A 16440-nucleotide genomic window follows, 5' to 3' on the forward strand; every position below is an offset into this window, starting at 1 on the left:
GAATAAGACGACAGAAATGGGAGGTGGGGGCGAAGAAGTGAAAGGAGATGGAGAAGATACAAAAAGAAGTTGAGGTGTGTATGAATAGCAAGGCAAAACTTGAGGAGGTCTGGAGGATAGAGGAATTACCAAGAGTTGAAGGAAGTAATGGGAAGAGACAGTAGGCGGTATTGGAGAGGAGGTTGGGGTTTGGAGGTAGGCAGAGAGGATATTGAAATAAAGGGCAGTAGAGAAAGTAAAAAGGACAGTGAAAGAAATGTCGGAAAGAGGCACATGGGGAAAGTTGAAGCGATAACCAAAGAAGAGGTTGGAGGAGATAATCAGGGGGTAGAAGAGAGCGAGAACATTAGAAGGGAAGAAAAAAGATGCATGGGGAGTGTGAAAGGTGAACTGAGGAAAAGGATTGAGGAAATAATCCGGGCCATGAGAAGAGAGCGAACATCAGGAAAAAAGGAAGCAGATCTGTGAAAGAGGCGCAGCATGAGACCCCCCGGAGGAGATTTGAGGAGACATTCAGGTTGAGGATAGAGAGGAGGGGGCTAGGGACTGAAGGTGGAGGCTGAAAGAGCCCTTAGAGACGAGGGTGGATGATGCATTACAGAGAAAGAGGGAAACCAAGGGTGAGAGAAGGAGATACGATAAGGAGGGGGTTAAAAGGAAAGATAAGGAAGAGGCACACCCAACGCCTGAGAAGAGCGAGTCTGGGAGGGGTGGAGTAACAAGCATGTGATTAAGTATCGAGATGGTGCAGATCAGAGAAGAGGTCAAGAGGTGCAATCAGCATGCGATTGTGGTGGTCCATCGAGGAGGAGTGTGTGCAAACCACTTGGCAGTGAAGCCAGCGCTCTTCGACCTGGTGGTGATACCGAAGCAAATCAAAAGTCTCTAAATGCAGATGGCCATTCTCCCAGTGGCAGCTCTGTATGTATTTTCAGTTCTGCCAAAAATCTGTCCACAGCCATAATACACCTTTTGTTTAGTAATGTTAGTCTGTGTCATGTAACTTTGACTGGATCTGGCTGCTGTTAGACCTTTCATAGACCATGCGTGTAACATCTGGGATGATCAATTTACACCTTGGTTGCAGAGATTCTCCATATGTGCCCAACTCTCGTCAGGGGTAAAAATGGTACAGCAGTGAAGGCTATACTTTCAGGAGAGGGAGCAGAAGTGGTAAAAAGGGACAGGGTAACAGCACACACAAAGGAAATGTCCACACAGTACCTTTATGAAACTATAGTCTTTATATAGGCATAAGTAGAGATGAAAAATGCCATGTCTTACAGGTGATTAGCTTTATTATAGATATGGAGTCTTTAGGTTGTTCCTTTATGCAGAACACTGGTACATTTCAGGGGTTCCGTTGCAGCTCCAAAATCCCAGTCTTTATAACCGGGGCAAAACCCAATGTAGGCGGCTTGTGTTCAATATTTCTCTCTGGCCCAATGTTTTCCTATGGGCTAAATGTGAGGGGGGAAACCTCGCGGGGAAATGGGGAAAAAGAGCTGTCTGTCAAAGCTGCTGTTTCATGACCAAGATGAAGGTGTGCTGTTGGCAAGCCCAGGTAAAAGAAGACCAAGCAAAGGACCCTTCCCGTGGTTGAAGGAGTGCTGGGTGAGGAAACCATTGCTAATATATGATGCAGTTAGTGGGGTAGCAGAGATGGCGGCATCAATGGTGCAGACAGTGGCCAACATATTATGTAGGTCTGGAGCATAATCGGTCACAAGTCTTACCTACTGCCAGTCCTTTCAAAGGGTTAGGTGCTGTGAGACATGAGTTGAGCAGTACAGGGCCTAGCAGGTGCATTGCAGGAAACAGACTGGCTTGTTAATTTATTCTCTTGCTTGTTAGAAGTAAAGTCCTGGCCGGGTCCGCATGGATTCCCAGAGCCTATCCCTAGCCCTAAAAGCACTGCCTTCTTTCACAATGTGTCATGATGGCCTTCATCATCACTCTGCACCAAAGAGTTGTATTGACTCCATCTCAATGGCATCTTTTTGACTGATTCTAGGTCCTTGTTAAGAATTCCCACCCTACGCTCCAAAACCTCTGAGGCTGCAGTCATTCCGTGCATCACAAATCCTTAAAAAAAAAAAAAAGAAAAACTCCCTATTTTCCTTCATCAATAATTCCTTGTCGAGTTTATCTGACATATTAATGGTGCAAAATCAGGCAGATATTTGGATCAGCCTCAATAGATTATCCATTGCAGTGTTCGAAAATTTCTGCAAGCTATTTAGCTCCTGGTTTGAGCCAAGGAGAGCCTGGTTGTATCACATGTCTCAACACACATGTGATATTAAATCTACATGTTTAGGAATGTTTATAAATGAGCATTAGGACATCTAGAAGGTATTTAAAGCAAATTCGGTCATATGTAATTGCCATGGTAAGATGTAAATATCTTATATGGTATTTACATTTGAAGAATCCTATATAACAGCTCCTAGTTTCCCCAAGGCTAGCTCCTACATACTGAGTCATGCCAAATACTTTGGAGCTGCTTTCAGCTCCTGCTAGTGAAATTCGTATATCAAACCCTTCATTGTATACAGAAATGTGTTTTTGAATACATTTTAGCCGGTAAAATAGCACAGCGAGTAGAGCGCTCTCTTTGACAGCCGTACAGAGCCTGCTGACGCAGGTTCGAATCCCAGCAGGGTCAAACTCAGCCCTTCATCCTTCCGAGGTCGTTGAATGAGCACCGTGGATTATAATAAGCAACGCTCAGATGCTTGCGGGTTCGTAGCGCTGTACAAGTGTCAAATTATTATTATTATTTTGCAGTACTAAAATCAACCCCACTTTTCTTCTCCCTTTCAACCGCAGTTTAATAATCCTTTCATATTTACACCTTCTCATTGGCTGTATTCATTAAACTTGACAAGAAATACTGGGTAATGTTATTGAGGTCTGTGTTTTTAATGGGATTCCATTTTACCATTTATCCTGATCTACTTAATTGAACTCTTTATTTTGATTCCGGTCATATCTTTATTATAGTGATCGAACATCTTCATTGTCTTGTAGAACATATTATCAGTCTTTCTCTGTATTCAGCCAGCAAGGTAACTTAATGAATTGTGTTTAGATCTCAGCGCTGTTCTGGTCTTATTCCCATGCGCTGGGTCAGATGGCTGGCTATACCAAGATAGCAAGCATGTCTCCGACTAAGCGACTAGCAGAGGCTCTAAAGTTGAAACCAAGTGGTCTGTGGCAGTTACCCAATAAATGACCAAAAAAGGAGCGATGCACGAAGGTGTAGCGCGCTTAAAGGCTTGGTGACCTCAGTTAAGAAGGAAGATCGGAATAGCACTGACATCTACATACAATTGCTGGCATATAATCTGACATGTTGCCGCCTATATAACGTTGACAGGGTATTCATCAGGGTTTTGACTCCCCAGGTATCGCTGATCTTTATTAACAATGTTTTATTTTCTTCTCGGTTTCATTGGTAAACTGATGCTGGCTAGTTCGGAAACAGAAATATGTTCTCTTCCATGGCCAAAACGTAAATGGTGGTAGATGGCTTCCTTAATTACATTTCCTTTGTCCAATAGTCTATCAACACATGACCTTGCTTGGAATCACCATTCCTCTTAATAGGAATCTCGTCTACATTTAAATGCAAGCTTTCATGTTTCAAAAATGTGAATACACTTCTGGTAAATGTGCGCTGTGAAACACAATTTACTTGATGTATAAGCGCTTTACAAATGCACAATAAATAAATAAATTAATGAATATACTGCAATACTGGGACCATGTTTCAGCCCATGTACTTTGCATAAACCTTGTTTTCAAGTGTTCACTTTAAATTTAATTTTAGCACCCTTAACTAAAAGGGGGGGCATTACAAGTCAACAATTTGCCCCTCATCCACAAAGAGCCCAGCCTTCTGGGGAGTACCTTAAAAAGATACAGGTACTTACACAATGATGTGTTAAAACGCTTTTATACTGCGCCAAAACACTGTTGTATCAGTATCAAAGCACATGGCTTGTCCAAGGTGGAATATTTTACCTCACCCAGAATATCCAGACTGTAAATTGTGGGGTCTAAGAAAGAAAGAGGGCGCAAGATAAGAAGCTGGTAAAAAGGTACATGGGGGGTGGGGGGGAGGCAATACAAATGAGTGGGGATGCAGCTGCGTCAAGAGATCGATTGTATTTGAGTGGATGAACGTGAATCCATTTAGGTGGAACATATGCCGGTTATGAGGAAAGATATGACTTAATATTTTGATTTCCTCCAGGGTCATTTATCGCTCTGAGACAGATTGAGAGCAACATAAATACATATCGATCCCATAATATTCTTAGTATTTGGATGCATGACTGGCTCAAGACATGCTCATTGTTGGAGGCCTTTGACCGGTTTACTCGTAATTTATGACCATTGGCCAGTTCTGCAATAGTACATTCGCAAAAGTATAGTGCCAAAGAACAGACCAAGAGACTGGATCTATTTAAGAATATCCTCCCTATATACAGCCCTCTGTTGTTACACTGCAACATTAGGGAACAAGCAGTTCTAGTGATCTGTATCACACAGTTAGGTTAATGGGAGTACAGAAGAGACAACAGCAGACAATACTATTCTATAACCTCTGATCTCATATTCCGAGTTGGCACCACCTAATCTTTCAGGCTGGGTTCACACGAGGCATGACTGGGCACACACATGAGCATTGTAGCAGGGTCACCCTCTTCATCTTGAAGCGGAAGACTGCTTTTTAAGAAAAGGGTGGCACACATATTCAGGGGTCCCTTGCTTCCCGTCACTATGGGTACATTTTATATGGATACTGACCAACATTTTTGGGTCTTTGGACCAGCCCCCACCCTTTCAGTGTCTGCGATAAAAGGGTTGTCTTAGTTGCTGTTAACTATGCCATGGGGTCCCAGAGGTGCTGCAGTCACCCCACACCAAGGCCTGAGAGATCGAAGAGCTACTCTTTAGGGAAAAACATTCCAACCAATGTTTTGGCCCCTATATTAATCTGTTTGGTCCAGGATTAATGTGATGGATACAGCACTCTGTATGGACCTTCTGTGTGTGCACACATTGTTGAGGCTATTCCAGTAAAAATGATTCTAAAATAAATGATTCTAAAATAATCTCCAAAACCCATTACTTGGAATCAGCATCGCTGTATCTTGCCTGGGCATCATGAATGTGTGGGTTCTTATCACCTCTCTCTCTTCCTCCTCAGTGTTGGGAGACATTTGTTGGGCAGGAACTGTACCGTTTTGTGGTCATGGATTTCATCTTCACACTGCTGGACACCTTTTTTGGGGACCTGGTCCTGAGGTTTGTACCTCCCACCACACCTGTTTAATCTACTGTGATGGTTGTCGCACCTATCCGCTCAGGGGCACTGGGGGGGGGGTGTGTGTGTGTGTGTACACACACCCCCTATCCTCTGTGTGAGCCCCTGCCCATTTGTATGTCACTGTGACCTACCCCCTCTACAGTTCTCCTATCTGTCTGCATGTGCCATTTCTTCCATGTGGGCGCTTGCAGCCTTTATGTGCCTATGACCCTCAATGTGTGTTGTGTCCACTCTACAGGTGCCTTTGTTCTGTATATGCTAGTATATCATAAAACATATAGTAGCTATATCGTCCTGAAGACGGGTTTCGGCAACTCACTAATCTTTTGAATGACTTATTTTTGGTGATTGTTACGGTTCCCAGAAACACATTACAGTGTTGACGGCCTATGTGAAAACATTTTGTTACACCTGGCTCAAGCGAGCTGACGTCCAATGTCTAAAAAATATTGTTCTAGACGTGGTTGAGAAAAAAGTCACCTCTGTTACTAACATTTCACTGGTGTTTCGATTCACTGCCTCTCCATCCATAAATTAAAATTTGGTGGAGCCTTTGTGTCTTCTTTTAAACGCAACAGAGAATTAATTGTGTCAAATATTTCTGTATTGTGTATCATTCTTTGTCTAAATGCTTTTACAATAAGATGTTGTGATATTAATTAAAATATGGATTTTTATATATTGTTTCTGGTCAGTGGTTTACGCAAATGGGACACAATGAGCCGTTTGTGATCAATGTGTAGAGTTGTTCATTTACAACCTGTGTAGTAGGAGACAGGGTAGCTAGTGGGGGAAGTGTTTGTTTCTGTTACATATCTTCCTGTATATGGTACTCCTGTCCATCTGCTAGTGTCTCTGTTTAGGATGGCTCTGACCATATTTCTGTGCCTGGTTCTGTCTTTTTTTAGGTTAATTCTGGAAAAGAGGCTGAAGAAGAAACGGAGGCCGGAATTTGACATTGCCCGAAATGTTTTGGAGTTGATCTATGGCCAGACTCTTGCCTGGTAAGACTTGAGTGTGCCAGTGCATTACTTCAGCATGATTTAACCCAAGGCTGTGTGGTGGAAACAGTGCTCCATGTACAATCTACAGCTGGCTGGAGAGATCTGGTATTAGTATAATTGTTCAGGTTACCGAATTTGGCCAGTAACATTCGATTGAATAAAACCGAACAATTAGGCTAATACATACCGAACATCTGGAGCGGGGCTTGCAGGGGTGTCCCCGATCCCTATGTTCAGTATGTATTAGCCTTGTGAGGTTGCGGGGTGTCCCCCGCTTCCTTAATATTGGAGGCGGGAGACCGAAAAGTAAAGCAAAAAAAGTAGAAAAAGGAAACTCTGCGGGATGGATCCGACCCGCGTTAGAGGGGCGGATCTGACGTCACAGGGCTGCAGTTCACCAGGCGGTGAGTAATGAGGTAAGTAGGGAAGGGGGTGGGGGTACGAGGTCAGCTGGTTTGAACGTGTTTGATCATCTGAGAAGTAATTGCATGCAGGCTGTTTTTGTTTTTTTATTTATTTTTTTGTTTTTTTTTTACAGTTTGCCGCGATCAGTTCTCAGACGATCAAACACCCCCAAATCAGAGATCTGTGTACTGTAGGAGTTTATACTATTCAGCATAGCTTTTTTAATGATGGTGGCTCAGTATGCAATATATAAAGGACAGGGTCTACTTCGCTGAACTATAGAGGATTTAGCACACGTGGCATGACTGGGTTGAGGTTTTTCTGAATAGGCTTGAAATTCAAGTGACCCAACACAGGCCCAGACAATGCAAACCCCTCCACCCTAGACACTCCAAATTAAATACTTAAGCTGCATTTATTTAATTTGCCTCTGAACTAATGCTCCTGTGTGTGTTGGATTTTCTTTTTTAATCTGCGCTCAAAATTAATTGGATCGTTGGACTTTACAATATAACATTATTTGTGTTTCCATAAATGTACTTTATGCAGCTCCTGTGCACTGAGCCCATGTATTGCATGGTGAAGACTGCTTATGTGCAGGCCTTCGTGGAAGCAGTCTTTATTTCTTGATCTGTATCACAAAAGGTGAATCGTCAAGACCGACTTGCTTCTGCATAAGCTCACCATCCCATCACACTTAGATTTAGACTAGCTAGAACAGGCGAAGCGAGTTTCCTGGTTGTCGCCCCCAAAGCACTGGAACTCACTACCACTGACATTGAGATTGGAGCAATCGTACTGGACACTCCGTAATAATCTTGAGACACTGCATTTCACCTAACGGTGCCATCACCCCGCCCCCGCTAATTTCTACCACCCATACCTGAATTTAGCTGCCTTTATCCAGTCCTGTAACCTACCTTGCAACCAGTGCCTTGGTGCCCACGGGCTTAGAGTGCTTTACAAATGTGAAATTAAATAAATAAGGTGGAAAACCAGCATGAAAACAGAATAAACACACACCTAATGCAAAACACTAATAATAACAAGGCGACAAGTCCGCTTAAATATTAGAACTACTAACCCACACATAGCATTACGTGAAATGACATTGCTTTCTTATTGCTAATGCACTTTGAATAAAAGAACACAAGGGACATGTTCATACACCTCTTTCCGGAAGAGATGATGGGTATTTTTTTATATCTCTGACATGCTTAAAACTGATGCACCCTCAATGTCGGAATTGAGTATCTGCATCTTAAGGATATGAATAGAAGGCAAATAATGAATACAAGTGAATCAAATCCTTAACAAAAGTACTGTTGCTTGTGCAAGCTAGAGGGGATCTAGAGCGGATATCGCCCGTTTTCATATCACAGAAGCCAGCGGAAGACAGTTGGTCCTAAAAGTAAACACAGCCAGCTGACGAGGTTTGGCAAACCAACCTAAATAACCTTCCATAGAGTAACCCATATCAAACACAAAATGACAGGAAAGAGCCTTTACTTTGTTCAGTAGTAGTCCTTTGTTAGTTATTGAAAGAGATATGTTATTTCTAGAATGTGGATGTCAATTGTGCAAATTGCCCTTATAATGTATTAGTTAGACCTGGTAACAATTGGTTTATATCTAACTTTCTTTTATTTTAGAATATCGATATTTATCTTCAATTATAATTTCTTTTTCAATTCCCAATTTTCATCCTCAAAGGAATTATGAACTTCTTTTATTGTCCACAATCTTTGTCATCCTCAATTGTGTGTAGCTTCTTTTATATTTCACATACTTTATCATCTTAATTCTCATAATTCTGAGAGTGCAATGTTTTTAGCTTCTATGACAATCCACACTACTCATCCTGTCTTTGACAATCCACAAACCGCATCCTTTTAAGATTGCATTATATCAAACACTTTGTGCGTTTTTACCTTGGCGGGCTTGGAATGGAGAATATTGGGTTAAACGGAGTGTCTCTCCTGTCCCATTCAGACACGCTTGTTTCATGCTATTCTAATGGCTGCTGTTATGTAATACATGCCGCGGTAAGTAATGTGTTGCATGTAGACATGATGACGGAATATGAATGGCACTAAACCAAATTGCAGCACATATAATGCATGTTGCTGATTTGGAATTAATCTTTATTATAAGATTATCATGAACAATTAGATTGAATTTAATTTAGTTAAGTTCACATTTGAGAAGTGCTCTAGACTCCTAATGAAGTGAAGATTACTACTTTGAAAAACAAGCAACTCTCATGAAGGAAAAATTGGAAGAAAGTGGATATGTTCCAAATATAATCAATAAAGCATACAAAAAAGAAAAAAGAAAAGGTAGACCAGGGCTGTTACAACCAAAAGTCAAACGAGACAAATTTATTGAAGAAAAAGTTTGATTTATTACCATGAGAACATCAAAAAATAGAAATGAGGAAAACATTTTGAGAAACCATTGGGATATTTTCCTGTCTGACCAAGATATAAAGCAATATTTAATAGAGAAACCAAACATTATTTATCGAAAAGCACACAGTCTTGGTCCAAATCATTGAAGACACGTGCTTTGAGTCAACTCTCCTGTCTTGATGAAGGCTGTGTATTGAAGCTTTGGGGCACTAAGGATGGGTGCACCCCTGACATTATGTGGCCGAAACACCTGTGTCAACATGCTTCTTTAACTTATTTGAGAGAATGGTGCCTCCATTATTTACATCCATCAGTGATTTGGGATACTGCCAGGGAAATTGACACACAGTGATGAGTGAGGAATCATTCACTCAGTCGCTTATGAACAAAAACAAAGCACCTCTTGAAGTTTTAGTATTAGGCATGTTAAGCCAGTTATGTTATCCTGGCCAGAAGGAGTGACGTTTTTTGGGATGTTGTCTTTTCCCATATGCGTACTGCATACAGATCGATTTAAAGTGTATACAAATTTTGCCTTGCATGCACATTGCACTCTTTTGACTACTAGCCTCACACATGTGAAAGCTGCTACGAGATGTTTTGTCTACTTACATGTATCAATGCTAAAATAAAGTGTGTTTTATAGATATAGAAAAGTCGAAATTTGGTTATTCGCATATTTGCAGAGAGTGAACAGAGAACACATTCAAAACATATATGTTGCTAGTGGGATAAGGTGTTGAGGTACAAATACAGGATCAGATCTCCTGCTTCCTCTGTTTAGAATATGCCCAAACGACAGCACTATAGCTATCGACCGCAACGGATTATATGTAGTAAATCTAAAGTTTTGGGCCAAGAGTAAAACAAATATTCCTTCCAAATCTTAAGAAGAGCACCATACCTCTATGCCAATTTTGAGGATTGACTGTTAACATGTGGTCCCCAGTTTAAGTTGCTCAAGAAGGAAATCCCTAGAGAGCAACATTGCTTCACCCACTTCAATTTACCACAGACCGCCATTATTAGGGACAATCTTCCACTATGTGGATCTACATTCAAGTGGATATAGAAGAAACAATCCACATAGCCATTAACCAGCTCATGTAGGGCTGGCGGTGTGCGAGGGAGCAAAACACTATCGTTCACCTATGCTAGGGCATTGGTGTGCCATTGGATACCTTGTGTGTAGCTGATAGTAATCCTATTTATCTAACTAGGTAAATAATTAACATAGAGATTAAATGAAAGGGGCAGCCCTCTGTGGATTACATATTCTTTTTGTGAATGGGTATAATATAGGGTATCACATGCTAATGCAGATGTATGTGCATTTCTGCAGACAGATCGCACAAGCCAGGATCGGTGCAGCTTGACCCAGTGTTGGAAGCTGCCTATAGCCAGCCTGTGTTCCATAGCATCAGATGCTGTAGGTGGGAGATGTTCTTCCATGATTGGGGAAGGAGGGTAAGAAGGGGGGGCCTGTCTGTCCAGTCTGGCCTCCTCTCCACCCACCTACCCCAGCTCCCTCAAGTCACTCCTATCAGCGGAAGTGCTGACCTGCTCTAGCCTGCTGATTGCCGGGTGCAGAGCGTTGAGGGTGATTAGACGGGGGAAGGCGAGGGTCCCTCATGCAGGGTACCATTGATGGCTGGCATACAAAAATTGCAGCATCAGCATTGATGTTACTCATTGTGCACAGCGATTAGTAGGCTTCAGAAATGGAAGTTACAGCAGCTTGCAAGCTAACTAGCACACCTTGATTACAGGTTCCCTCTCGCACTGCCCTTTGTACTGTTGCCAGAGAATTTGTTTCTTTGTTTGGTGTTTTGTATGGTGCCTTTTAAGTATCCCACCCTTACGGGTGAGTTATAGTACTTTTAGTAAGGAAATATATTGCCATTGATTGCTTATCCTGGCCCCCCCCCTCACTTGTAACCCCTGTGGCAGTGTGCATTTACTGGCCACCTACCCTTACTCCTTGTTCTTAAGATAACATTCCTCCATTCTTCTTCTATTCTTGCTCTTTAATATCCATTCCTTCCACCAAAGATTTGTCAGTCCTCAGTAGTAAGATGGCACATAGGAGGGAGTATGTGGGGGTGAGAGTCAGATGCCATGTACAGAAGCTCAAACAGGCTATACTTCTCAAGAGTAATTCCCAGAAGTCCAAGAGGTCAGAACAGGCAACAGTATAGGGTGAGCGCATCCCGCTACTTTTCCCAGTGAGAAATGCTGAATATTTCAAGCCTTCATAGATTTTGAAATCTTGGAAACATCGGCCAGTGATAACTACCAGCTGACAGCAAAATGGCTCACTGAAAATAATACACTATGAGCCTCATCACGAGTTGGGCGGTAACGCCAGTGCTAATAGCGCTGGCATTATCTGCCCTACCGCCAAACCCACCGGCGCTATTAGCGCCGGATCACGGCTTTGGCGGAATTGGAAATCTCCATTCCCCATTGAGCCCATTCGGGAATGCCCCATTCCCCATTGGGCTCAATGGGGAAATTTCGCGCTCTTACCGCCGGCGGATTTCCCGCCGGCGGTATGAGCACGAAATTTCGGCAGATTTCCCCCCAGCTAAGAGCTGGGGAGAAATCAGCCGAAGCCTTGATTTGGCGGACCCTTAAATCTGGCGGTAACAGCACTACCGCCGGATTTAAGGGTTACCACCAAACTCGTGATGAGGCCCTATGTGCGAGAACCAGTTCTCAAAAGGGAATATAATTGTAAACACTGGTGGTAATAGAATATGATGGTCAGAGGAGTCTTTGGGCAACTTTCATCACCTTCTGACAACAAAAGTAGCCTCAATTGCTGACAGGCATTGCCCGAATGAGGTGGTTTATACTGACATGATGCAAGTGGTACGGTGTAACTTGAGACAAAGACCCTCAATTCAAAAATTAGACCTGCACAAGATCCATGCGTATGATCATGATGTGAAAATAAGGAAACACCTATATTGAAGACTTAAACGTGAGGCTTTGAAACAACCTGAAGACATTGGGTTTAAATTGTTATCCAACATCAGAAGTATAAGAACTGGCTAAAATCTAGATGGTACAAATGATACCAAACTGATGGTGCCATTATGTTGAGTGCTTTACACACTAAGAATATAGCCAAGAGCTGGATGTTATTGAATCAGGTGCCCAATGGCTCTAAAACCATTATACTAGCAAAGGGTGCTACAGAACAAAATTGGATTAACCACTTTACAAATCTTTACTCCATTCCAGAGGAGGCTCTTAGTTTGGACCCCTTGGCAGGTCTGATGAGTTTTTTTTAAAAGTTTGACTTGGATGATATTCGTATATACATCAAACAAGCCAGCCATTCTAGAGCTTGCGGCCCGGACGGCCTATCTAATCAAACTCTTAAGACACCCTGAAGCTTGGGCCAATATACTGTTTAACATCTTTACCATCATTAACAAGACCCAATCTATTCCGTCCTTTTGGAGACATTCTATTATACTCCCTATCTACAAGAAGGGCGATAGACAGACACCTACTAGTTATAGACCAATAGCTCTCTTAGATGCGCCTGGGAAAATTTACTCAAGAATTATATTGAAGGAGTTGAATACTTGGACTTCTCAGGCGCTTCTTAGAGATCCCTTCCAAGCAGGTTTTGTAACGGGGCTTGGGACTATTCCTAACATCATTATGTTAAACATGATTCAATCGGATTATGCTGCTCGAAATCAACCATTATATTTTGCATTCGTTGATTTCAGAGTAGCTTTCGACTCCATTGATCGGTTGATCTTGTTTAATAAATTGATTGATTATAATTGTCCATCAACCCTACTTGCATTGATGATGCTGTTGCACACAAATACGACCATGCAAGTTAGGTTATCTCAAATAATACATTCTCTACCCATCGTGGTCTTAAGCAGGGGTGTATTCTTGCCACCACGGTCTTTAATTTGTTTTTGTTTGATTCGGGCATTTCTTTAAAAAAAATTCTAAGTGATCCTCTCAGCTTGGGTGATCAAAAGATCTGCTATCTACTATATGCAGATGATCTTGTGCTTATGTCTAAATCCCATGTTGGTTTGCAAAAGCTATTGAATGGTGTAGATGTATATGTGACTACTAACCATCTTGAGATTAATACTGACAAAACTCAAATAATCGTTTACAAACCAAATGGCTGCAGAAAAATAAGATTTAAGAGAAATCTCCACAATGTAGAGCTTCTCATTGTCTCCCAATATAAGTAATTGGGAATCATAATTTCTGATACCATGACATGCTTGACCCATGAACATGAATTGAAAGGCAAACTGCGCTCTGCTTTCACAAGCAAAGATTCTTATGGGCAAATATAGAAAATTCTCAATGCAACACATTATGCTATTCTATCAGCAAAAGGTAATTCCGATCCTAACCTATCACAGCAAAGCCTTAAAGCCAAAAGATCGCAAATGGTGGGATAAATTGGAATCTCTCTTTTGGAAACAGGTTTTGTGTGTACCAAACTCTACGCCCTTACCCATAGTGCGCTTTGAACTGGGGCTACTTTCCATGTATTGTCAAGTGGTGTGGAAATACTGTGCCTTGCTTCGTAAGTGTTTATTGGGTCTGAGGTGTTCTAATTTATTGGGAGTAATGGCTTTTCATTTACTTGCACGGAGCAAGAGTTTCTCCAAAACCTGGTGCCAGTATACTTTATATGCACTGGCTGATGCTTCGGTAGGGTTGGACCTTCTTTTGCACAATCCAGTACGTTCTAAAGTGAAGATCTTCCAACACAACTGGTGTGAGAATCGAAATAAGTGTATGTATTATAAGGATTTTGACACAAAATTGTTTTGTCATAAGCAATATCGAGTTATGGCTGATTACTTGATCAAATTTCCATCCCCTTATATACGCAACAAGTATCTTCGATTTAGATTAAATATCTGGCCTACAATGGATGTGATGGCAAGAAAACACTGTTCTGTGAGAACAAAAATCAAAAAGAAACTTTGGAACATTGTTTAGTGTTTTGTCCTAAAATGAGTTGTCAACGAATGAAGTTCTTTAAGAACTTGCTTGCATATTTGTGTACATCTGAACTGATAGATCCATGGCAGAGCCTATTTTCAAGTACAAAATTAGCAATCAGAGTGGCTATAGTACGATTCTTAGTATCAATTTTTCTGGAAAATGCAGACTGATTTGTAAATAGAATGGCAAAGTAATTATGTATATGTAGATTGTTCTATGGTTTTGGAAATTGATGTAAATATAAATGCGAATTACTTTTTTTAAATCTAATGTAAATGTGAAACTTGTGATGTAATTTGAAAGGTTGATTTTATTAACCATCGAAATGAAAAAAAAAAAAAAGAAAGTATTCCAGAGACTAGCTCTGGTGAGCCAACGATTCAGGGGAAAGTGAGTTCCTTCGCAAGAGAGGAGTACAAGTAGAAGGATGACAGTGCATACGAATAGAGAATTCTGGCAGTAAGCAGGCGTCTGAGAAACGTTAATTGGAAATTAGTCCACAAAACATACCTGACAGCACCACATAAGTCCACAGGCCAAAGAGGGGTGAGAACGAGGGCAGGATAGCTGAAACAGAAGGTCCACCATCTTAAGTTGCCACACTCCTATATTGCCATCAGCCAAAGTAACTAATGCGGGGCAACAACCACTGAAAAAGCCATCTGCAGAACAAGAGGGCCCACTAGGGGACCAGAACAAAAGAGGACATGAAGAAATAGTCTGGTGACTAAAGAAGAGTGGAATGAGTTAATCCATAAGGAGATGTGAATTCTTGTCAAATTCCTAAACAAGCAATCTGCAAGAGTTAGACCTAGTATTCAGCCCACAGATCCCACTTGGAGGAAATCCAGCGTAGCCTTACTACAACAGCATTATGTTATACAGGGTGCAAAAATGGTAGACTGATTAACTTTCATGGAAAGGCATGGCTGCTCCATGCTGATTTGACACTGTTAAGACTGCTTCAGAGTTGAAAAAATAAAACGCGAGTGTGTCTATATATTTCCGAGACTTGTGGGTCTGCTTAGAATCACATGCTTGCATGGGCCAACATCTAGCAGTAGCTGCAGAGTATTGCATGACTTGTTTTCGAAGTTCGAAGAGGGACTTTTCCTGGGCATGTTTGTAATACTATCCCTAGTGTGGCGTGTACTGTACCCATGGTCGTTCATGCCTCGAGGTCCCTCAGATTGTTTTTTCCACCATTGTGGTCGATTGCATACTATGGAGTTCATGGCTTAAAGCCTTTTGTCACATATTGTGATTTAAATGTGTTATTGTGTATAATATCTTCGTTCAACGCTGCAACAGTTTCCTCGACGGCTGTTCAACGACAACCATCTACACACGTCCGACGACTGTCACTGCTTCATACTACTCCAGGATACGGCCTGTACAGTATGGGGAGTGCGGGTGGCTTATTTCTATATTCTCTCTTCTTGGAGAATGCATACATTTACATACTCCCTCTACACTCTGTCTTTCTATCCTGCATCTTCAGCATTGAAAATACTCCTTTTACATTTTTTTCTTCCTGTCACAAGAAATACCCATTGGAAAGACACTGCCTGGGTGTGCAATGGCTGCCTCCAAAGAGCCAATTGCGAAAATAAACGCTGCACATCGTGTCAGCTTTTTTAGCCCAAAACTTTGTAAAATCGATGCACCAAACGTTGGGGCCCCCCACGCCAGGCAGCAGAAGTCTTTTTGGAGATCCCAACGTTTGTCGAAGAGTCAGAAGACAAACAGGGTAGTTCCGGTGCACAAAGTGACACAGAGAAAAATATGGTATCTACAGAGTCCTGAGTGCCAGTCCCCCTACCCCTCTCTGAAAGGCTTGCCAGTGGCACTGCTTTGGAGACCACACCCGGCAACAGTGGCACACAAACACGACACATGGGTGGCCATAAAGGAGCCCAGGAGACTCAAAGCGAACGCTGCAGCAGTCATATATACAACGTGGTTTTATTTATAATTGCTGTGGTTTTCTTTCTAAGTTTCCCAGGCTCCTCTGGCCCGGGGGAGCCTGGGAAACTTGTAACTAAAACCACGGCAATCACAATACAACGTTGTTGTATTTATAAATGCCAGTACTATCACTTTGAGTCTCCCGGGCTCCCCCGGCCCGGAGGAGTTTGAGAAACTTAGAAAGAAAACCATGCAGTTTTATTTATAATTGCCGTGAATATAAAGGGAAATAAAACAAATTAAAAAGCACTTACCGGGATACAGCCTTCATGTCTGCATTCTCTGCTCTCCAGCACTA

The 16440-nt window shown here is 41.8% G+C and overlaps 1 protein-coding gene across 4 annotated transcripts in view; it reads left to right on the forward strand.

Annotated features, from left to right (window-relative positions):
* The window catches only part of TMC6 (transmembrane channel like 6), a 608423-nt gene that overhangs the window by 400427 nt on the left and 191556 nt on the right, over positions 1 to 16440 (forward strand). For all 4 annotated transcript variants that reach the window (XM_069655255.1, XM_069655256.1, XM_069655253.1 and 1 more), the window contains exons 14-15: positions 5222 to 5319; positions 6250 to 6345. In XM_069655255.1, coding sequence (XP_069511356.1) covers positions 5222 to 5319; positions 6250 to 6345 — 194 coding nt within the window. The remainder of the gene's footprint in view (positions 1 to 5221; positions 5320 to 6249; positions 6346 to 16440) is intronic.

Source organism: Ambystoma mexicanum, chromosome 3q (genome assembly GCF_040938575.1).
Source record: "Ambystoma mexicanum isolate Mex_15411 chromosome 3q, UKY_AmexF1_1, whole genome shotgun sequence".
NCBI lineage: Eukaryota > Metazoa > Chordata > Amphibia > Caudata > Ambystomatidae > Ambystoma > Ambystoma mexicanum.